Source organism: Neolamprologus multifasciatus, chromosome 17, assembly GCF_963576455.1.
Source record: "Neolamprologus multifasciatus chromosome 17, fNeoMul1.2, whole genome shotgun sequence".
NCBI classification, from domain to species: Eukaryota; Metazoa; Chordata; class Actinopteri; order Cichliformes; family Cichlidae; genus Neolamprologus; species Neolamprologus multifasciatus.
In genome coordinates, this window is record NC_140455.1 from 23,190,507 (window position 1) to 23,215,676 (window position 25,170).

General features: G+C 39.0%; 1 protein-coding gene across 2 annotated transcripts in view; it reads left to right on the forward strand.

Moving 5' to 3' along the window:
• The window catches only part of acss3 (acyl-CoA synthetase short chain family member 3), a 66,330-nt gene that overhangs the window by 9,387 nt on the left and 31,773 nt on the right, over nt 1-25,170 (forward strand). For both annotated transcript variants that reach the window (XM_085138676.1, XM_085138677.1), the window contains exons 8-9: nt 1,935-2,086; nt 11,773-11,876. In XM_085138676.1, coding sequence (XP_084994802.1) covers nt 1,935-2,086; nt 11,773-11,876 — 256 coding nt within the window. The remainder of the gene's footprint in view (nt 1-1,934; nt 2,087-11,772; nt 11,877-25,170) is intronic.

Consider the following 25,170-nt stretch of genomic DNA (forward strand, 5'->3'; position numbering starts at 1 on the left):
TTGTGGGAGAGCAGTTTGTCAATGCTCATGTTTATGCCATCATTAATTGAAGCAGCTAATGAAAGGGCTGGGCAAGTTATCACATCTTAGGATTTTGCCTTCCGGCATTTATCAAAAAACAAGATATTGGGGATAAAAGGATTTACTCTTTTGCATTTATTTTTTTATTTTTTCCCATGCACGCTCCTTTACTTTATAGCAGGCTGCGTTTGCACTTTCCTAAAACCTCAAACTCAGTCAGTTTATTTCAGCTTGAGACAAGAGAACTAAACAAGAGCCTTGAGCCAACAAGATCTTTCTGGAGGAAATGCACGTCGCATAGTTTCTGTCTAAGAATCATTAATGGTTGTCTGTGACTTTATTTGTCTCCAGATCTCACCCGGTCTGCTTTTGACGAAATATGACAAAAAGCTCTGGCTTTGGCTCTCCATCTTCAGCCTCTTCTGCACCCACAGGTTTTCTGCAGTTTAGACAGGCCAGCATGAACTAACAGTTGCCTTTGCACGACACGCTATGCGGTAAAAACAAACTCCTTAGTTCGGGCCCAACTCCTGTGTGACCCACTGTCCACTACCTTTATTTTTTTTCATGTATTCCTTTGGTTCAAGGAAATCTCCTGTAAAAGGAGATGTATTCAAGTTCAATAACAACAAAATGTGCTAACCATATGGATTGTGGTTAATATTTTCGCTGTAATTGAGCTACATTACCAAAGCCAAGCTCAATAACACCACTAGATCACAAGAAACTGCAAAGCAGATAAGCCATCCTTTCTTTTGGTCTTAGATTTTTGCAAAACATCTTTTCATTGAAGAGAAAATGGGAGATAAGGTTGCAGTGGGAGGGACTGGTCATGGAAAAATGGGAATTTTAATAATATAATTATAACCTTGACGAAATGGCTCACACAGAGGGTTTTTATTAACGTATAGCAATTTGTAATTGGTGTTGGCTTTATGATCAGTGTAATATCACATGATCATATGATCTGTGCATTTCTTTTTATCTTATTTCATGTGTTTTTGCTTAGCTCCTAAAACAGAGGATCTGTTGTATTAGTGCTTCATTATGGGTTTCTTTGGACTCCACGCATGCATCATGTGAATGTCACAAGCAAGCATCACATGGACTTCTGTTTACATAGAGTTCATTGATGACTGTGCTTTTTTCCAGGCCCAGATTGTCCCTAAAATCAATTCCTGAGATTCTGCACTTTTCCTTGGCTTGAAATCTGAAGTTGTTTCTTTTTATAATTCAGCAAAGGATCAAGAAGGAAGTGCGTCTTTCAGTGTAGTTCTTATGTATAGGGCCACCAATTACATTTGCACTCTGATATTCCCTCACCAGTTTGAGGCAGCAGCGCTATTGGACGATGAATTAATTGGCCGTTCCTTAAATCGGTGTTTGACTTCGGTCACGGTGGTTGCTCCACATGGTTCTTGTTTCTAGCAGCCCATCTATCTTCAAACCCTTTATTTGGAGTGAAAATGACAGCCAGGACTCACTGCTCCTTTTATCCATTCTTATTCTTCCGCAGTTGTCTTCTCACTGTTGAGCTCGCTTAGTTGAATACCAGGGAGAAAATAAAAAAGAGTGAAAATTGCTGCTGGAGACCTTTGCCTGCAGGCTTCTTGTGTCTTTATCTTTTATTCTAGACAGACAGTACTTCTGTAGTGCAACTGTGTTTTCATGCCCATGTGCCTGGATAGTCAATCTTCCTGTGTGCCTTTTTATTTTAAACAGCTGTTGTATAAATATTCATGTTTTGCAGTTTATAGTCTTAAGATTGCACAAATATTCCTGGAATGGTTTTAGGCAATAACAATAATCTCTGTAATCTCTGGTGTTTACTTTTCATTATTCAAATTCCGATGATACACACGCCTTAATTAAGCTGTAAAGTAACAAGTTGTTGCTGCACTGTGTGATTCCAGGGAAAACCTGTAGGGACTCCAGACTCCGGGGCCTTCTTCCGTGTCTTGTCTGAACATGGAGTCTCTTCAATGTTCACAGCGCCCACTGCTATCCGTGCTATCCGCCAGCAGGACCCCCAAGCTACAATTGGAAAAAAATATCCACTGACCAGGTACAGCAACAAAATAAATGGTTTTGAATCAGTGGGGATTGGTGCTAAAACAACAAATGGATGAATATGGAATTGAGATAAAATTCCTTTCTTCCTTCTTATGTGTGTATTGCAACAAAGCAAAGCAGCGTAGCGATGTTACTGCGTGACTGCAGTTATTTCTGATATGTTATACACCGTCTGATACAAAAGACTGTATGCAGAAGATTGTAGTAGGTTTGTATGGACTCATTTTGAAAAGTTTTTTTTGGTTGTTGTTTGTTTGTTTTTGAGACATAGCGATCATATCCAGATGTCCAGGTACTCCGGCACAATCGAAAGACATGGTTAGGTTGACTGGCAGGACTAAATTGGGGAGAGTCGAGAATGTGAGAGGGAAAGACTGTCAGTACATATCTAGTCCTGCAGACTGGTGACCTGTCCGGGGTTGCCTTTTGTCCCATGACCTATAAAAGCTCTTTGAGGACCTGCAGTTTGCAACATTTCTCAATTGGTGTGAAATTACCATGTTACAGTAGGCAAATGAGAAAAACCTAATTTAATCCAATGAAAGTAAAAACGAAATGGCCTAAAAAGGCTAATAAATGCACTAAAGGAAGAGTTAAGTTGAATGTGAAGAGCTCAATAACTTTTCAGCCTTGGAGGTTTCAACTTGATTGTGATTGTAGTTATTTTTCATTTTCAACCCTAATGTTGATCCAAAACCTTAAGCCTAAGAACCCCATGCAAAGGTTTTTGGGGATTCTTTCTTTTAGCGTAGCCTCAGCCTGTAAGACTATGATCTTTGCCCTTATTATGATGGCTACATGGACTGAAACTGAGAGATAATTGCATATTATCTTGGGACTCTGACGAACCTGCTGTGTGAGAGAACAGCAGCTATATCCATCAGCTGTCAGTGGCAGAGGACTTTGAAACACCAGGAGTGACTTGTTAAAGCATCTCATGGCTGATGGTTGTCCGTGCAGCCTCTCGTTAGTCTCTGGCCATCTGCTGATGCATAGCCCTCTCCCACCTCTGTTGCTCACAGTCTGTACCCTCAACTCGACCCGCTCGAGTGTTAATCACGATAGATAACAAGCAACAGCATCTCACTGACTGCAGCCCACCTGTGTTAAATCACTCTGCATGATCAGGTGAAGGTCGTCTGTAGCTCCGAGTTAAAAACAAACATTTTTCATGGTATTAGTTTAACTTGGATTAATTATTTCATGAGATTTTGTTAATTCTTTGGCATCGAGCGTAAAAATGTACGGGGGTTTTGTGTCAGTCACTACTTTGACTCTGTTCCACAGTCTGAAAACGCCACTTAGCACACAATCATAAAGCAATTCTAAGTGGGAATGACCTATGGCCCTAGTAAATCATTCAGTAACTCTGGCATTGTGTGCTGAATCGACGATCTCCTGTTGTTCCCTGTGCTGAATTTATAGCAGCTTTTTTTAAAAGCTCTTTCTGCAGTCAGAGATGATTTTTCTGCTGCATTTTTTTTTTTGGCTTCACATATTGTTGAAATCTCTCCTCTCAGCTGTGACCCTGCCACAATCAGTCATTTAGGCAACTGTTCCCGTGTACACTGCCTTGTTCTTAATGCATTTTTTCCCCTTGGCAGAAGCGCGTTTGTAAAAGATTGCTGCAATTCCCGTTGGTTTTGAGCAAAACAATTTGCCATCATACACATGCTGCATTATAAAAGCAGCATTAAAACAGGGTTTCTTTGTGGTGCAGTCATTGTTCCAAAAAAAAAGAGCTTTCATTCCAATCAAATCTGGCTTTTTGATGCTACTAAAGTGAATTCAAAACGCTTTAAGTGTAGAAGGCTGTTAATCACAGTTTACGTGTCAGTTCAAATCTGTCTTGAGTGCTTAATTTGCTACACAAGAAGAAGGAAAGCTATTTTTTCACTTATTGTCTTGTATTTGATAGTCATTATAAACACAGTCCTGCATATAAACAGTCAGAATCTGTAGGGAAGAATTTTGATACCAAGATGATCTTTTGTAATCTGAGTAATGATCACAAAACATTTGAGGAAATCACAGCTTCTTGAAATTTGTCAGCAGTTGTAAACAGTGTGCAGGCAGTCTTTAATCAGCTATCTGTTATTCATTATCTGGTTGTCTTGGCTTTACTAGAAGCCCTGAAATATTGGCTGCTGTCTCTGAAATCATTAAACTATAATCCATGAGTTCCCAGATTGATCTTTCTAGGCTTACATGCATATCATAGGAGTCTGTGTATGTTGTCCCATCAAAATTCCTGTCTCGATGCCTGGGACGGGCATTGTGATGTATTTTTTGAGCTGTGCTGTTGTGGTTGAAATCTAATCATTTATTTCTGTTAGCTTAGTATTTATATTTGACTTCACGTAGCTTGTGGTTTTTTTTGTTTGTTCTTTTGGGTTCTTCGTGTCCTTTTGTATTATGCTGCAGTCTGTTCTTTGAATTTTTATTGTAGAGTATTTTGAATGTAAGGTTGTGCTTTTATTCTGGTTTATTTACTTTCATCATTGCTTCCAGCAAGGACGTCATGTTTTTGGTAGCAATTGTGTGCGTGTATGTCATCACTGTGTCAGTAAATAAGATGGCTCGAAAAGTTTTAGTTTTTTTTACTGATTAAACTTTACAGAGGTGTAGAGTGAGGTCATGTTAATGATCTGTTAAAATTTGGCTTGCATCGACCAAAGTGTTCAAGGTCAACTTAATGATTTATTTGTTAAAATGGACAAAAAGCCATATAACTTGGAAACTGGGATTCTTGTCTTGTCTTTATTCTAGTAGAATAAAGATTAAGATTATGATTATTATGGCTTGTTTTTATTTTAAATTTATAACAAACTATTTTTCTATTTTTTTGGGATCCTGCTCAACTTTTCAGTTCTTATATTTGAATTTGGATTTCTGTTATTATTTTCTTGTTATTCTCTTGTGACCTGATTTCTGTTTAGTTTGTCTTTTTAGAGATTAGTGCAGTTCTTTGTGTTAAGGGTTAGGATTGGTCTCCTTTCTTTATTTCCTGTTTTACTTTGTAGGTTTGTTCCATTTTAGTTTTACTTTCCAATTTCAGTGATTTCTTGCTTGTGTTCACCTGCTGTTCGTTGTGTGGGATTTAACCACCTCATGTGTTCAAATTTGTGTCGGGGTGTGTGTATAAACAGTCCTGACATTACATTGTTCAGAGTTATGTTGTACTAGTATGCTGCATGTCCCTGGTCCAACAGTCCTCTTGTTTCTGTTTCATAGTACTTTTTGAATGTTTGGATTATTGTTGATCATACCTTCATGAATTCAAAGATTTTGGACTGCGTGTCTTTTGGGTTATCAGCAAAAAATGTTGATTTTATGCCTCCTGCATTGTGAACTCAGGTCCTTAAAAAACAAACAATGATCATAATAGCAGATGATGAAAGCCCCATCCTGTGAAATACAGAAGGATATGTCAGTGGTAACTGTTTAGGTTTCAATTAAATTATTTTTAATGGAAGTAATAAAACCTTTCAGAAAACTCATGTAACTTTGTTACAAATGCATAGCTTCATGCCAGAGAAACTTCAAATACCCCTCATATATCTGTAGATAATTGACTCTGAGATGCACAAGCACACCTCGTCAATGTGCTTGAGAAATATCATTTGTTACCATAGACGTGAAAAATGCATTGAAACTCTGTCTACAAGGGTGTCTGAAGCTGTAATGGCAGCAGCGCTCTCTATAAATGTAGTATGGAAAAAGGAGCTGCCTCTCTGTCCGCAGTATCGTAACAGGAGAAAACTAAGTCATTGCTGAGAGCCTCACTGTCCAAAAGTGACAAAGTCCACTATCCACTGGATAGTGCTTTTTAGTACATAGTAAAATCTGGTGTTTTTTAAAGGTGGTAGTGTTTACAGTGTGTTTGCCTTTTATTAAAAGCAACCCATTCAAACAGATCAGTGGTTCCTAACATTTTTTTTATCTAATGCTTCATCAAAACTTCATGTTCAAATGTGTTCAATCCAGACAATTTTAAATTTGATGTTGACTATTTTTCCTTTTAGGAATAATTTTAATTAACTATTTAATTCAGCTAATAGTTTAATTTGTTTACTTACTCTTTTGGCCAAAAATATTAAATAAAAAAAAAAAAATACACCTGCTAACTGTGCTTTTAGCTACTAATTAGCTTTTTTTTTTTACATACAGAACTTTAACTAGACATTTCAGGTGTTCTTTCAGTATATTTCTAACAATTTAATTTGTTAATTTACATTGTTACCTAACAGTAACAGCTGCTAATCAGAGCTAAAGCTAATTATTTGATTTTTGGTTTATTGGTTTTAACTATTGTGTATTAAATTTAGACCAACTCTTAACTGCTAGCCATATATTTTTTTATTTTTTATTTTTTTTTAGTTTTCAGATAGTTATTTCAGCTCTGTCCCCAGGTGGTTAATTTAATTTGTTCATCCAATAGGCAGTATTGAATGATGAGACCATAACGAGAAGCCAAACTTGCAATAGCAAATCGACAAACACTGCAAAAGCATAGAAAATATGAGGGGAAAGGGTTAAATAAAACACAACTGGAGTAGAAAAAATTACTTCAGAGGGTTTAGAGTCTTGCCCAAGGATAATTCGACATACACAGGGATCGAACCAACCTTTTGATTAGCTGACAACCCACTTTACCTCCTGAGTCACCTGTTACCTATTTATTTATTTATTTTTAAAGATTTCTTGGATTTCTTATGACTGTCTATTAAACTTACCTGTGTTTGTCCATTAATATTATCTAACTTTTAACTTTTAAACCTCCTCATGTCTATTTGCTTCTACGATTAAATTTCAGCTTTCATTATTTTAGATTGATACTTAAGCAGTACCATCATAGGGCAGTTCAAATTTATTTATATAACACCGAATCAGAACTACAGTCACGTAGTGTAATAGCTCAGGGTCACCTGCCTTAATGCTCAGCTTTCAGTTTAATTATAACATGATGCAGATACACTGCTGCATTGTTCAGTTGCAGCTCTGCACGTTAACATGTCCACAAAACAGAACACACACTTCAGGTGTATTTTCCTCTGATTAACTGTTTCTCATATCACATAATAAGCTTGGAGCATATTTGCGCTTTGTAAACTAAAACTCAACCTTGACAACAAGGACTGTTTCCTACTCTGTCTGCTTCAGGGTCAAACTGTATTGTAGCCTTATCTTAACAAAATAGCTAAGATAAATAGCTGTTGATGCCCTTAAGAGGGTCAACTTACCACTCAGAGCATACATTCAGTGGCTACTTCATCAGGTACAACTCCTTGAGTGCAACCCCCCCCCCCCCCCCCAACTAAATGGTAAGTCTTATCACTTCAATAAATTATTCAAACAAACAGGCAACATAATATCGTGTCATTATAAAACAAATCAATTCAGAAGCCTGCTTCATAGTTTGGATTGACAAATTAGAGCACTTTCAATCCTGAGTCTATGGGGCAGTTTTGTGAAACTAAAGATGGTAGCTTTCCCACTCCTACCACTGAAGATTCAAATTGTCATTCATGCAAATAACTAATTAGCCATTAACATGGCAGCAGCTCATTGGGTTTAGGAATGTACGCATGATCAAGGTGACCTGCTGAAGATCAAACCAGACGTCAAAATGGGAAACAAAGGCGATATAAGTGACTTTGAACATGTCATGGTTATTAGTGCCAGATGGGTAAAAAAGTTTTTAGAAACCGCTGACCTACTGGGATTTGGAAAAGAGAAAATATCCAGTGAGCAAGAGTTCTCTGGGTGAAAACGCCTTTTTGATGCAAGAGGTCAGAGGAGAAGGGCCAGGCTTCTTTGAAGTGTTAGGTAGTCAACAGAAAATAAAGAACCTACTCGACACAGCTAAGGTATGGAGAAGATAAACCTTAAAGCAAATGGGCTAGAAGTGGAAGAGTACACCAGGGACACAGTTGCCGAGGCTCACCAACAGAAGACTGGAAATGCATTGCCTGGTTTGATGAGTCACAATTGAATTTTGGCATCATGAAAGCATGGATCCATCCATCCATCCCTCTATCGGTTCATCCATCCATCTATCCGTCCTTCCTTCCTTGTATGAACAGTTCAGGTGGGATATATTCTTGGCACTCTGAGCCCTTAGTACCCATTAAGCATAGTTTAAACACCACAACCATGGTGACTATGTCTATCCCTTTATGATCACAGCTTACCCATCTTCTGACTCTTCCAGCAGGATAATGCACCATGTCCCAAAATTCAGCTCATGTCAAACTGTTTTTTGAACCAGACAATGATTTCACCGTACTCAAACGCCCTCCGCAGTGACCGTATCTCACTCCAATAGAGCACATTTGGGATGGGGCGAAACAGCAGATTTGGATCATGCATGTACAGAAATCTGCAGCAACTGCGTGATGGTGTCGTGTCAAGATTTTATATTTGTAATCGCTCAGTGGGAGAGGAAATGATAGTAGCAAAATGCAGAAATACAAAATAAAATGGAAATGTGTTTTTTCAGTGTTGTTTTAAACACCAGCGGTTGTCCAGAATTTCACAACTGGTACAATTTTACTGAAAACATAACACAGATGGTTAGATTAACTCAAACTGAGGTCTAAAACGGTTTCTTTGCTGCTTTGGCAACACCTAAATCATCACCCTCCCACCACAGTCTCTGAGGTCACATCGTCTGCTTTAATCTGTTAACTCCTCAAAGAAAACTTGAATACCATATTTGAATAGCGAGACATGTGGTGGTGGGAATAGACTTGCTTTCAGCTAGAACATAAGGCCCCTACAGGGATAGTCTAATTATTCACTTATTTCATGTAATTCAGCTTAAGTCCTGTGCACAAAAATTCTGACTGCTGAAGGATGGTTCGATGATTGTTAAGTCCCGTGGCTTGATCCTTGACATATTTGATATTTTCTATTTGTTTAAGCCCTATTTTAAGCTATTCATCCTCAGCATGATATTATGACTCAATGAACTTGAAATCTGCATTTTTGATTGTTTATTTATATTTTTTTTATTGCTGCATTGGTAGCAGCATTCTCATCCTTGTGTTATGGAGCAACATTATCATTTCTTTGAAGTGTTTCTGGCCACCTGGCAAACCTGTCTCCATTGACTCCACTAACACCTGAGGGAAATATCTGGCTCTATAGCTGCTAAATGCTTCAACTAGGTTCGTCAGCTTGCTGCTAACTCTGTCTGCATGCTGCATTGTGCTGGGAAATCGACTGTCTGGTTGGTTTTTTTAAAGAGTTTTCCCCCCTAAAAATCAAAATATTAGGGCGATATTTTGTATCGCCCTAATGTTTTCAGACTTACAGTTATAGCTGCTTTAAAGTGCTCCGTTGGCACACATATAAGCAGTCAAAGTTAGTGTAGTGCTCCTGACAACATGACGTGCTCTGATTTAATCCATATCAGTGTAAAAGTTTACATCAATGCCAGAGTTCAGTTCAGTTTTATTTATGTAGTTTCAAATCAAAACGACATCGACACACTTTATATTATAAGTTAAAGACCGCACAATAATACAGAGAAAAGAAGTGTCAGTCAAAAAGATGCTCTATTACAGGTGGTAATAAATACAAAAAGTCAGCAGTCATTGAAGAGGTAGAGTAGTGATCACTACACTACCTCTTCAATGACTGCTGTGCCTAAAATGTAGCCTAGGGTTGGTGGGTTGTTCCTAAAAGCTTTTAGCGACCAGGTAACAACGCTTTGAAAATAAATATGAGCAGCCATCAGGAGGAGTGGATAATAGGGGAGAAATAAGAGAGACTGAAGATAGAAACTGTAGTGTTTGGGTTCACTAGCAGGGCATGAACTCGGGGAGTATCAGTTATTCAAAAAAAGTAGCAGAATTATGAAGATGAACAAGAAGGGTCTAAGGGCAGGTTGGATTTGACACTTGAAGGAGTTTGTTGGGTTTTTTTATGTACTTCATGATTAAGGGGCTCATCGCTGCTGTCTGTAAGGTCATATTGAGGGCATGTGGTTTGGTGGGGAAAAGAGCAACTCAGAAGGACTGTAGGTAGGCTTGAGAGTTTCAGGGGAAGGAAAAAGTGGAATTCACTGTTGATGGCTTTGACATTTAAAGCATGAGGCTAATAACTTTGGGATTTGAGAAGATGCTCAAGATAAACAAGCTTTCACCTCCACTGTCCTGAAAAGAAGGAAAACTGTTGAAAAATGTTTTTTGTCAGCAAAAGTGTCACAAACTATTCGCTTAAATGAGACCAATTAAGCTTGTCCTGATTTTCTGATTTACAATTAGGTAAATAGGTTTTTGGGATGGATGCACTTTTTTTTTTAATTTTTTTTTTGTAATTTTGCCTCTGGATATCCTCCCATTGCATTTTAAATGAAATGAGGTTTGACTGAAGTTTAGAGTTACAGCTTTTATTCAGGGAGTTAACAAAAGCATTGCGTTAACTGTTACGAGGAGGACATTAGCTATAATGGAGTCTTTCAGATAGAGGAGGATGACCTGCACCAATACCCAGTGTAAGCTGATAATGCTGTATTTTGAACAATTGATTTTGGATATCTACTCTAGGATTTAGGGTTGGTGTTTGCCATTTATACTTCGTCATTTGGTCTTTGCTTGAAGACCAAACGGCTGTGGATCAAAAGCCTCATACTTAATTTAAAGCTGCTCTAAACGAAATAAAAGGCAAAAAAACAAACGAACATACCTTGAAAGTTGTAAGCTGTCTTTCTGCAGCTTTTCCTCTCCTTTCTCATTTTTGTCACTAGATGAGGGATTTTAATTTTCTAAAAGCCAGTCATTTCTGACTTTTGACTTTTTGTGCCAGTCAAACTTCAGAGGACCTTTGCTTAATCCATTGTTTGTGTTTACCTCCTTCACACTATATCCTTACATGCAGCTCATCGAATCTAGTCTGAAAAGATGTGTGATTTGCCAAAGAGCTTGGCTGTGCTGAAGCCTGTAAAACTGCTTCAGATGAGGTACAAGAGTCTTTCTGAGAACCTTTGATTTACACTAGGCTGAAAGTTTATAATGGATTTTTTTTGCCCACTCATTCCGAAAGCATGTTGCCTATCTTGCCTTTAAGAAAAGTGCAGTCAAAGTCAAATTCTGGAGTACTGAGAGAGATAGTCACTCATAGTTTCTAATTTGGGTTCTCACGGTTGATTTAACCCAGTGTTTTACCCTTGTAGCACCATTGGCAATAAAGGAGTAAATTACATTCTAGCGGGCGACTTTTTAATTTTAATAACACATTGAAATTCACATAAATGACCAAATCAGTGAAGCGTACTCCATAACTGGGAGCTAGAATTTGTGTGTAGGCTGGAAAAGAGAAACCAGTAGGCAGTCATGATCACAAATGAGAAATTAATAGGCCTTGGCTTTGTCAAGTTAGGACTTTAAAAAAAAAAAAAAAAGATATTTGCTCTACAGTTATTCCACCATGGAAAAAGAACACTGAAGAAATTGTTAAAAGCCCCAAATTACCATAGCATTCAGGCCCATGATGAGTCTGTGTAAATGTCTAACACACTCACCACTGCTGTACATGTAGTAGTCCAACTTTAAAGTCTTGAGACGTCTATGGTTTGGGCATTGAACATCGATTTTGATTTATTCCGACTGAGGGAGTGAATATGCCTTGCTTCCTTAAGGTGATTGACAGATGTGTTCTGTGTCCCCGCAGGTTGAGGTCATTATTCGTGGCAGGAGAGCGATGTGATGTGGAGACCCTGCAATGGGCAAAAAGGAACTTTGGAGTTCCTGTTCTGGATCACTGGTGGCAAACTGGTAGGAAGAATTTTACTTTCTAAAGACGGAAGCAAAAGAAAGCAAGAGATTTGAATTGCGGAAGCATATTTTTTATCTTCATGACAGACTGGATACAAACTGAACTGGGGAAGCTTCTTGCTAAATAATCTTGTTCCATGCATTCCCTTTAGGCCAAGGTTTCATGTTGAACAGAAACCGGAAAACTGAAATAGCTGGCTCATTCTTAAACATCCCTCACTGAGCTGTGCAGCAACCCTTTTATTTCTTGGTCCTGTATCATCACAGGACTGCCATACAAAAGTTAACTTCATAGACTTAATGCCCCTGTTTTGTTTTTTTTTTTCTTCTTTTGTGGTTGAAGTCAAAATTGTTAAAACATTTATCTTTTACCATATGCTCTGAGTGAACTGCAGTTTTAATTATGCCATTACATGAAGCTAAGAAGCACTTTTTTCTTAAAATTTAGGGACAAAGTCCTTTCGATATGGAAAGGATTTCAAAGGCTTGAAGTTCTTTATTAGCATGAACTCCATGAGATGATGTAATTTAACTTGATCTTTAAGAATCAGCCATTCTTTAACCTTATCTGCTTGAGATGACTATAAATGTGAGCTTTCCTATATTTTATTAGCACCTTGACATTAACTTGACCTCGAGTGAAGGGATACTCCAGAAAATCACTATTCCCCAAAATGCCTGCTGACATAATTTAGCACATTTTTATCACACTTTCCTCTGTGATTAATCCTTTGTACGATTAGTATCACAGTTTGGGGGATTAGACCCTCTCTGATGGGGGAACTGTGGCACTTTAAGCTTGAAATTTTTAAGCTTTTCTGGGAACCCATCATCACTCTAGTGATATGGCATCATATACAGCAAAGGGATTTATAGACATGATAGTCAGATAAATGGCTTGGAGGGTTAAGAGAGCAGTCAAAAAATGTCATTGTTGCATTTATTATTGTATTTTTAACATATTCAAAGTGAATCAGATAACATATGACAGTTGTGCCCATTTTATCATATGTATTTACCAAGGCTGAGTTCATTACTTGCTATAATAGTTGTCATTCTGATGGGACTATAAGATTTTCTTTTCTCAAGTGGTCACATTGCCAAGCAGCACTGACAGAAGAAGCTTGGCTGGTGTGTCCTTATAACTTATTTTACTTTGCACTGATATGTAGGGTGCCCAGATATCCCTCTTTAAATGAGACTGCACAGCAGTTATACCCCCCCCCCCCACCCCCGTCCCACATCTTAAGACAATGTAACGTTCCACATTTTGACTGGCCCTGGAGGACATGCACTTTTCTTAAAGTCTGTTTTTTACCATTGCATTTGAAGGGAAGTCTATTTATTCTAGTCAAACAGTGGTGAGCCTGTTCGGTGCTATGTCCTGTGAAAGCCACAAATCGCAAGTTAAAGTTACAGATTTTGTTGAATATGATTGGTTATTCACGCATGAGAAAATGTTGTGTGAAGTGACACAGTATATGCATGTCAAACTTAGCTAAAAATTGTTCAAATAGGCTTACTTTTCTGAGCTATTTTTTTCACTGAAACTGTTACACTGTTACCAGGCATAACAGCAGCTGAAATAACAGTGAATTTATAAGAGAAAATGGGACTATAAGAACAAATGTCAGCTTTTATTCTTATTTTACTTGCTGAGGGAGAAAGTTAGAGAAGCTAAACTCAAATATAGGATATTTGACTACCTCCTAGCCTTGTTAATACATCCTACTTTGTTCTACAAATACTGTTTGTCTCACATTTAACTTGTTGGGATGTGTTGTGGTCACCATACCCATCTGGGATCCTGAGATGTGAGGACTGATCTACGTGTTTAATGAAGAGATAAAGAGGAAGGAAAACAATCAGGGGGATGGTGTCCATCTGCTCAGGGGTGTAAATTCAAATTGCTTTTTAGTTGAAGCATGCTTTGAGTTAGACAGCTTAATGCTGAGTCTTTCTGTTTGTTGGTGCACAGTTTATAATAATGCATAGACATAAAACAAGACTTAACTGATCATATTGATTTTTCATTTAAACATTAATGTAGGAATTTGTGGTTAGTCAGCCCTGGTGCAAAGGGCCTTTCACCTGGGTCTATCTGAAAATTTCCATTTTCATAGTCAGTTACTTTGCCGCTTTGTACTTTGGATTAATGGTCTCCCCAGAAAGGTGAGTCCTGATCATCATTTTTTAAAAGCTTCATAGGTCCTTTAACTTCTTGGGTGGAGTTTGTGGTTTTTGAAAGAGAGCACAGGCTTCCTTTCTTCATCTTCCAGTTAACCTGTGTCACACCGTGACTGTTGTTATTCAGGGGAGTAAGATATGTAATTGAACTCTTGAGTTCTAGCTCTCACTGCACTGTTTCTTTTGTATTGATTCTTGAATGAGAAAGACCTTATTAGCTTTTTGAGTGGGAGGCTTGAATCCACGCAGCATGCTAATGTCATGTCCTCCATCACACCCATCGTTTCATTTCTTTAGTTCTCTTGAACTAATGAACTATGATAAATATCGTCAGCCACAGTGACAGAACACAATTATTATTATGCCGCTTTGTTTTTTAATATCCTGTCAGCACGGAGGGGGGATCGATGTTGGAGAAGATGACATCCCTGTGTTAAATATGGAATCAATACTGTGGCTGAACTGTTGGGAAAACCATTGACCTTCAGCGTTGGTACAAGCAGGGCACTCCAATCTAAGTACAGATTAGCCTGCTTGGTTGATTGTGTTGTCCAGCATGAATTGAAATTTAAAGAGCTTTACATTTTGTGTCATAGAATTGTGAGTTATTAAACTGAGGTCATGGGTGTTTCTCCAACTACTCGGCATGTTTTTGGGACTTGGAAAAGGCACATTTGTTCTTGGGGTTTCCTAATAGGGGGTACATTAAAAGTTTAAGATATCAGGCCTTTTGCTGTTGTTTTTTGTTTCCATAATTACAGTGATATGGATTCAGTAGTGGTCTATTTTGATGAAGAGACAGCTGAGCCTAAAGGCAGAACTTTGGTCTGTGTAGATTAGTCATCAAAAGATCATAAAGGTTCACGGGCTAACCCATAGTGATGGAATGAGAAGTGCAGTTAGTCAGTGTCATTTGACTGGGAGGTCTGAGTACGTCTGCTTAAACTACTGCCACTGTGCCCAAGATCAGAACGGATTCCACAAATTGTAGATTGAGTCCATATTGTTGAATTTTAGTATGCCCACATTTCAAAACCTTTTGAACACCCCCAGAATAGCTGTTCCTTTCCAAAAAGCAGTCGTGTCTTGCCAGAAGAATTTTGAGCTTTTACACACCTCTCCTCACAACAAACTTTCCAGGTAATTCAGCCTGTGCTGGCTATGGGTAACTGGTGAATAAAGAGTAGAACAACATCTTGCCTAAAGGCAAAAGCAACTTTAGGATTTAAGTAATGAAAGCCTTGGCTGGGAATCCACAGCATGTCTGTTTAATAATGTAGTGAAGCTTTGTGCATTACATAAAGATATATTTACATTATTTAAAACATTCTATATGCAAACAGTGCATTGCTTGCCAGTATTCAAACCTCACCCTGTAAATTTTGTTTACCACCGTGATTGATTGTCTGCAATTTAAGATAACCTTTAGGGGCACCTTTACTTTTGTTAGGCAGAGGAGCATTCAAATATGCCTGTATTTCTTGTCTCAGTACAGATAGCGTGCTTGATTTGGGGAGGCAGCCTGCATTCAGTCTAGACTGGGTTTAATGATGGGTACTCTCTTGAGTGGTGACCTTCCGATCCCAGTACTGGGCGACAGTTTCATATATTGTCGGTTATTGATTAGCACAAGGGCTTTATCGGTACTGGATCCCTTCTCTATGGTATTTCTGTTCTTAGTTTAAACACTCATAGACTCACATTTTTGTTGCATAAAGCTTTGCATGAGCATTTATTGTTCATATCGCCAGTGTGGGAGTTGAAGGGTAACGAAGAAGTAGCAGTAATCCACTGACAAACACAAGCATGATGCTCACGAGCATTCTGCTGTCATCTTATGTAGCTGCTTTCCCTTTTATTTGTATATTAAAACCTATTGCTCTCCACCTATAGGTCCATCTCTGACTGGCAGTGCAGAGTGTTGAACCAAAACAGACACTTACTATCAAATATGTGTTGTGCAGAGCTGTTGATTTCCATCTTCCTCTCTGTAGCCTTAGTGCTTGAGAGACAGCATTGCATTCCACTTGAACATAAAGGGTGTTTGTATCAGTCAAGTTTAAATCCCACTTCCTTTTCTTTCCCTCACACACACATGCACGCACCAAAACAAAATCCTGTCACGCTCCGTGGCTATCCGAGCCAGGTGATTTATTGGGTTTGGAGAAAAACCTCTGGCGCCCTCTTGATTTCTGTCTAGATGTGTAAATCCCATTGGATTCTTCACCCCCTGCTAAACTCAATAACTGGCAGCTGGTGGCCAGCACTGCAATCCAAATGTGTTCTCCACTTTTTCACGGTAGAGTGGGTCACTCCCTGTCTCACCCTCTTTCTCTTTGTGTGCCAGGGACTGTTTGACTAGAAGCGTGTGGGTTAAAGAGACACTGCCATCACATACATATGCATTAAATCATCATAGTTTGTCATTTTGTTGAGGTTGCAGTTGATTTTTTTTTTAATCTGTCTGAGCTGAACACCTTTTTCAGTTTTTCTTTGAGCAACAGTTGCTCTGAAGCAATTAAAACCAACAATTATATTAACACACTTGGGTATTGCATAGCCTGATACAACATATATAATATAATCTATATACATATAATATAATATAATATACAGTGGAACCCTGACTTACGAAATTAATTTGTTCCCGAAGGTTTTTCGTAAGTCAAAAATTTTCGTAAGTCGAAGCACCCATTGCGCGTTTTGAGTGAGGCGATGCTGAACGATAGGCTATAGGCTAATTGCTAACTAGAACAAAATTACGTTGTTCAAGTGGAACAGCGAAGGGCAAGTACGGAAGCCAAGGGGTTGTCACATGATTCAGAAGGCATTGTGGGCATTGTAGGCTCAGCCAATCAGAGCCAGCGGATTTCGTTACTCAGGCATTTTGCCGTAACATGGGCAGAAATATTGCCATTCAGTGCCTTTCGTAACTTGAATTTTTCGTGAAACGGGGTATTCGTAAGTCGAGGTTCCACTGTACATGTATGTTTATGCCCCCGAGTTGGTCTCCAACCAGAAATGAGCTGTACTAGCACCTCTTCCTTTCTTATGATAGTCTGGCTCATGCAAACAAAAGGTTTGAACAGAAGTGGGTTTGAACTAATGTGCTTGCATCCAGAGATGTGTGTCTGAGATGACCAAAGAGATGGCACTGGGAAGATAAGAGAAAACTGTCAGAGTCCAATCTGAAGCCTGAACTTTTTGTTCAACTTGAAATAATCCAAAAGTATGTACAGTCATGTAAAACATTTCTCACAGGACTGAACAGTAATTTTCTGTATGACTTTATCCGCATCGTTCTTTGGCCTAATGTTGGTTTAGTTCATTGAGTTTGGCGGGTAATCATTTATGCACATCTCTCTTAAGGTCCCGCCACAGCATTTCAGTCAGGTTCAGGTCTGGACTTTGACTGGGCTATTGCAACACCTTTTTTTCTTTTTCAGACATTCTGTTTGCTAATCTGCTTGGGAACATTGTCTTGCTGCATGACCCAGTTTCTACCAAGTTTTAGCTGTGGGACAGATGGCCTCACATTAGATTCAGTCTTATGCAGAGGAGTTCATAGTTGACTCAATGACTCAAAGTGCCCAAGTGCTATGGCTGTAAAACAATCCCAAATCATCACGCCTCCAGCATAGCACTTGAGTGTTGCTATGATGTGCCTATGCTGATATGCTGTGTTTGGTTTCCTCTGACTGTGGTGCTGTGCATTAAGGCCAGACATCTCGACTTGCATTGTCTGCCCAAAGGACCTTGTTCCAAAAATCACACACAAAGACATTTTTTTAAGTCTTTTTCTAATTTTGAATTGTGTTAACACAGACCTGAATGCTCCAATTGAACAAACTTCCAACAGGTCTGCTTATGGAGTTGGTCACATTTGCTGATGATCGGTCAATCTTGCGTTTTTGATCAGCAGCTCCTGGTTTCTACTTGCTCTTATAATTTATGGAGAACTGGTAAGGGTTTCCTTAGCTTTTCACATGACAGTGGTCATAGGACAGAAAATTAGAAAAAGCATACTTGGCCCCTTTAAATTTTTTTGCTCAAATGAGCCTTGATTACGTTGTAGCTGTTTGATTCTGTAATAATGGATATGGATTTGTGAACAGGTTTATTTTATCTGTCTTACTGTTTACTTCTGTTGGCACAGAACTCTCAAGTGTAAGTAAGAAGCAAATGATGTTTTTAAAAAAAAAATAGTGTGTATGGTGTCCTCCAGCATGAGTTTGTGAGTGAACTATCTGGGAGTGTCATAATAATAATAATGGATTGCATTTATATAGCGCTTTTCAAGGCACCCAAAGCACTTTACAATGCCACTATTCATTCACTCTCGCATTCACACACTGGTGGTGGCAAGCTACGGTTGTAGCCACAGCTGCCCTGGGGCAGACTGACAGAAGCGAGGCTGCCATATCGCGCCATCGGCCCCTCTGGCCAACACCAGTAGGGTAAAGTGTCTTGCCCAAGGACACAACGACCAGGACAGAGAGCCCGGGGATCGAACCGGCGACCTTCCGGTTACAGATGCGCTTCTCAACCCCCTGAGTCACGGTCGCCCACTGTGTCTCTGTGAACACAGATCAACAAACTTTTAGCAATGCCAGCACCTTGACAACTCTCCTCCTTCTTCTTCTTCCGCAGAAGAGAAGAAACTTGGTCATTGGAAAGCAGTTTAGTATTCAAGGCTCATTTAATCCAAAATATACATCACTGAAAGAAGACACAGACTCCGTGAGAAACTCATTACAGTCAAAAACCTAAAGAGCAAAATCTGTTTGCTTTTTTGGCTTTCAACTTCAAAATAAATGGGTGACAGTTTTTACTTTTTTTGGGTGGTGGTGGTGGTGGTGGTGGTGGTGGGGGGGGGTGGTTGGCTTTCATCTATAAATATTGATGTATCTGTCCCTCTACTTGCATGGTGCTCTTTTTGTAGTCACCAGAAAAACAGATAGAATTGAACAAAATCAATCGTCAGTGCTTGTTGCTCATAAATCTTCCCAGCTGCAAGCCTCTAATCCTGGAGTGTAATATTCAGCAGTTGAAAGCTGTAATCGATGAGGAGAAAACTGGTACCCTGAGCAATGATGAGACGAGTAGCAGAAGAGAATAGCAGAGAAAGTTTAGTAGAATAATATGGATGAATTTAGGCTTATGAGCAACATAACCTGGATTTAAAGTAAATGAAATTCAATATTTTTGTCATTGCCAGCTAAGAAACGAGCACTTGATTCTAGTCTGTTTTAACTGAGAAGCCTTAATCAATGTTAAATTAAATGAAATATTTGTCACGGTATCTTTTTGCTGATAACATACATTTGAAACCCTTTCCAGGATGGGGGCTGTCTTATTCTGAAGCTCCTCAGTGTAAAGCTGCTGTATGATCACTGTAGCATTCTTTATTTATCAAACAGAATATGTGTTTTCCAGCTCCTGTTAAAAGATGCATCATCCAATTCATTTCTTCTTTGACAGTATCTTTGACAGTTCAGCGGTTCATCAGCAGTGGCAGCCGCACACCACTGAAAAGATTAAAAACGGCTCAGGGTTCGGTTCATTCTCACATGTGTCTCTGGAGGATTCTCCCTGCCTTTCAGCCAAAGATGTGCCACTGCTGATTGGTAATCAGTCACACAAAAGAGCCAGCGTCAGTCTGTTTTGAAAGCAGAGATCTCTCAAGATCTACAGAGGGACCTGGCAAATTTGGAGGAAAAATTCATGTGTCATAGTGATGGGGGTAACATGACATACCACAGAGAGATTACAGGTCAAAGATTCTCTGCATAATAACCCGAAGCTTATCGTTTCCAGCTCCACATTTTAATTATTCTAATCCATTAGTGAACTGTGAACCATTCCGAATATTCTCCATTCATCTAATCCTCGACCATGGAAGCGACTTACTTGTGCTCTGGCTGAAAGTAGCTCTTTGCAGAGCCCAATGAGCTGCATGGGCTCTACTACAGCGGCTTTGTGTGATTCACATCTAAAAATAATCTTCTTTTTTTTTTTTGATGTCAGTCATGGCTCAATTTTTTTTTTTAATCTTGTACTGGGCCTTAGTTTTGCATTTTTCCCCCCTTCTTCTTCTGATTGTTTACTCTCACAAAAAGTTGAAGAGCAGGTGGGTGGCCCTTCTGTATTTATATCAAGAGCTGTTTGTCTGAGTTGTCCATATTAACCCGTCAGGCCCATTTTACAAGCGCTCTTTAAACAACCCCGCCTATGTTTGACCATGTGCGCTTCGAACTACTGTAACTCATCGACCATTTGAGCAAGAGAAAAAATTCACCCAGTTACTGAAAGAAGAGAAGCTGCGCTTTACAGTAGAGAAGGGCGATATGACCAAAAATATTTATCACGATATACATTTGAAAATTTGCGATAACAATATAACTGACAATATAATTGACAAAATACTTTACAACTCCACAACTTTGATGGGGTTTTTTAAACTAATAATGTATTTTCACTTAAACAAGCAGCTGTTTTTTATGTGCATTAAAGTTATATAAAAATTAACAGTGCAAATTCCTTGCTGACAGTTTAACCAAAAGGCATTTCCAGTGGAAATTGGCCGACATATCCTCAGCATAACCATGTATAATATCCACAAAACTTAAAAAGAGGTTATACACGCACAATGCGGTAATATTATGTTGAAGCACAGTACGTATCACTCTGCGAGGCGCCTGCCTACGATAGCCGTAATGCTCCGACAATCCATCAAGCGGTGCAGCTTCGTAGCTTAGCAAAGTCGTACTAAAACATTTGACAGATTTTCGAGTGCTGTGTACCACATAAAATCGTTTCGAGGTCAGTAAACACAACCAGAATTCATACATCAGGCACACGGAATTATAAGGGGCACTGTCAATTTTCAGAAAAATCAAAGGATTGATTTTAAGTGTGCCGTATTTTCCAAACAACACAGTAATAACGACGGCCCGCTAGCATGCTCTACCAAAAATAGTGCTTTGTTGTGTATCTGACGGACGAAAGCTAAACCAGTTCCACACCACTGAAGTTGCAGCATTTTTACAAACCAGTTCTGGTTCATCTGTTTCATTCAACAATCCACTTTCGCTCTTCTCATTCTCTGTCGCCGCCATGTGCGTATGTAAACAAAGGCACTGCGCATGCGTGTTTTACCCATATTCTATCGCGATATCTCATTTTCCTATCGTTGCCCAAAATTACACCGGTATTACCGTGAACGGTATGATATGGCCCAGCCCTACTTTACAGGGATATTTGGTTTATTACGGTAGCACTAAGGTAGGGTGTTTGCAAGCTACTGCTCTGGAAAAAGAAAAGCCAATTCCACTTAGGTGCGCTTCACACTAGCGTAACTCCTTGACCATTTGGGCAAGAGAGACATTTCAAATGGTGACTAAAAGACGAGAAAACGAGCTTTACAAAACTTTACGGTGCATCATTAGGAAGCACGAACTGCGACGGTCCAATCACATGTAAGAATTGATGACTCATGGAGCAAAATGACGGGCGTGGAGAAGGCCTGGATGTTTAAAAAACTGAGTGACCTAGGCCCCAAAACTTTATTGTACATATTTAGTATAGTTCATATTTAAAGTTGATGTTGTTTTACATTTTGTTCCTGTTGAATATCAGTTTCAACTTAGTTATAAATCTGAAAAAACAGTCTGATTTTTATTTTTTTCCACTTTTAACTGTTGTTCCATTGTCACAACAATACAATAATGTAAAATGACTGCCAGATATTGAAAGCTGAGGTTATTCTGAAAAAAGGGGCAAAAGAATTCACTTATAATATGATTTTTGGCCCTTTTACAGCCAAAATTACCAAATATGTCCAGGCGGCCTAAATGATGCTTGGCCAATAAAGGGTTAAGGACATTCCTTGCTGACATCACACAAAGCTAAGAGTAGAAACGTTGATTAACTATGATAAAGTTTCAATTCATTTTCAGTTTTATTTATATAGCAGCAAATCACAAAAACAGTTGCCTCAAGACGCCTTTTATTGAAAGGTAGAGAGCCTACAATAATATAAAGAAAACCGAGAAAACCCCAGTAATCATATGAGCAAGTGCTGTGGCAACAGTGGAAAGGAAAAACTCCCTTTTAACAGGAAGAAACCTCCCTCACAACCAGCCTCAGGGCGGGGCGGTCATCTGCCACGACCAGTTGGGGTTTAAGGGTAGTTCCACTCATAAAATGACAGTCTCTGGAGTAAGGGGACAACTCGGTCATTGGCACAAACTCCTTTATCCAATGAAACTTAGATTTTGACCTTTTTCTAAGGACCTTTTTCTAAGGATCATTTGTACAGAAGGTTCTGGGTTCAAAGCCACCTGGGGCCTTTCTGTGTGGAGAGGGTAATACTTTTCAGGGTAATAAAGTGGTTCATACTTTTTCCACATTAGAAACTGTGACTGTTGTGGAGGGCTGTGCCAAAAGCTGAACTAAATTTCTCAGTGTCTTGAAAAACTACAACTTCTTTGTCTTCCACTTACCTAATCCACTGATCTAATCTCAGCTTTTTATGGACACACTACACACCATGTTGAGAAATGCCAAGTCTTTCAACCAATATGTCTGTGGGAATTACCTTATTGGCACAAAACTATTTTATACTTGTCAGACTGTGTTACCTTTGACATTTTTTCATAGTTTCAACTAAAGAATTAAAAACATCAATTTTTGTGATAGGCTGCTAACAACAAAGGTCTAAAGATACAATTTAAAATTAGTTCTTTGCTAAGATGTTTGTTATTTGTAGGCACAACAGTGGTTTATACCTTTAGTTGGGTGCCTTTTTGATGTTTAAATGTTACATGGGTCAGTGTTAAGTGGCTTAACAAAAAAACCTTCCTGTGAAATGGTCAGGTACAAGGACTGGACTGAAAACGAGTAAAAAAGCAGCCAGTGAAAAGCTTTGAAAGCCGTCAGTAAGCGTGGAGAATTGTTGCTCAAGACCACTTTACAAGAAAGTCTGGCTCCTTGGAAGCAGATGATGCTTTAAAAATGCTGGATGTAGCATGTTTAAGACACGTCTGCAGCCTCTGGATTTAAAAACTATTACAAGCAGGACTTGATCTCAGACATTTTCTCAGGACTTGCATGCAACACTAAATTTAAATGTTCTTTGCCGCGAATATCTAATTGTGCTAACGAGCTCGAGTTTGACTAATTTGACCTTGTGATTACTTTTCTCTCTGGAGTACTTACAGTGCAGATGAGATTAGTTTTCTGAATCATTTGCAGTGGACTCAATTATTTTTCAGCCTCCCTCTGTCATGCGCTGACTCATCCTGTTTCAACCAGACATGGCACCACGCTGCTCTTTTTTTTTCTTTTTTTTTTTAAAATACCTAACCTTTATTTTGGTTGTTTTTATGCTGCTTTCACATGCATACAGATATTGGAAAATGAATGAACACCCCTTACTCACTCCCACCCACCTAAGGTATATCATAGTTTGCATAGTTTAGGCCATCTGACGCGGCTGGCAACCCCAGCTCACTTCTCCTTATGTTCATATGAGCAAACGTCTGCCATTTTGAAGCCTGATAATAATCTAAGCGCTATTTTAAGACCCAAGTGCCATTGGTGAGGGTGGAGGGAGTTGATGATGGAGGTTGCTGATGTCACTGGTGTTGCCTGGCAACAAATATGTGTTTCCAGTTGGCAGGTTTTGGCTGCTTCACCAGTGAGTGGTGACGGATGGACCCACAGTAGTGGTGTTTTTAGATCGTCCCGACTCTCTGTCTGGCTTTCTCTCTCTGTTTGTCTTTGTTTCTTCGACTCAGTCTGACAGACGGCAGATGCTTTCGCAAATAGAATGAAATTATCTCAAAAGTGAACTGGACCTCCTCAAAGTATCTGTCATGTCAAATAAATTTGTAGAATTGAGAAATGTCTCCCCACGGCTTTTGCCGAATGCTTTGCTGGTACAGCAGTGGACTCTAAACATCCTCCTCTTCTCAGAAAGATTGCGAAGGGCAGTTTTAGGCAACCTTATTGAAAACACATAAAAAAATAAGCTTTTAGCACGCCAGCACTTGCTGTTGGAAAAGAGAGAGAGTGCTCTGCTGGATCAAAAGTTAATAAAGAATCTTTACCTAACGGTTCAACAGGGATATTTTACTCTGCTGTGGTAATTTAAATCAGGATATCTGAGAGTCTTCATGGATATTTTATTATTGGAGTGGTTTGTAGCCTTTTTGTGGCACATATTAGTCCAGAAGTGTCCTACTCATTTCTGTTTATGGTCTGTATACAACTCAGTTGACACATGGACAGTGGCTCTTTTTCATGTTATAACTCTGGTCTTCTCTGCAGTGGAAGCAGCAACAGCAAAAGCAAGAGTGGTCCACAGACTGGTTGGTTGTTACACGCTAGCGACGGTAAACGGCTAGATGACAGTCTGCAAAGCTGTGCGCAGGCTCTGCAAAGGACCAACACACAACCATGAAATTTAATTGAATTGAACCATGCCGGTTCCGTTAACCATGTTGCTGCTGCCTAGTAGTAAGGCAGGCTGTCGGTAATGTGTTTTTCAGTAAGAAGACAGTAAGAGGAAAAAAAGACCCCTCATCCTCCTTTGAAATGTTCACACTTTTGTAGAAAGCCATTACACCTGACTGGCCAGTTCTGACCAGTGGGCTCTGTTTGACACCCATTAGCCTGTAATAGGTTTGATATGGTATGAGAATATAATAGAATGATAGCTTGGGGTGTTGAATGTTTTACTATAATTCAATCTTGACACTATTTTTTTTTATGGTGTGTTAAATGTATGGCACAAGTTGTCTGACAGGCAGTCTGGAGGAAAAATGTGCATGCACAGGTGAGATGCATGCATTTTTCTCATTCAATAATTCTGATTTTTTTTCTTTCTTTTAACAAGTTTTCTTCACTGCTTTGTAGAAGATTTGACATTCATTGAGTGAGTTGGTGATACCTGGCTTCCAAGACAGTAGGCCTTCCTGCTTTAAGATGGTCCAGAAATAGACATTTTTCCAAGTTTGTTTGTAACTAAATCTCCAAATCATAGAGGATAGATAGAACATGAACTGCACTGCACTGCAAAACATGAAAAAACAACAAAAACAGC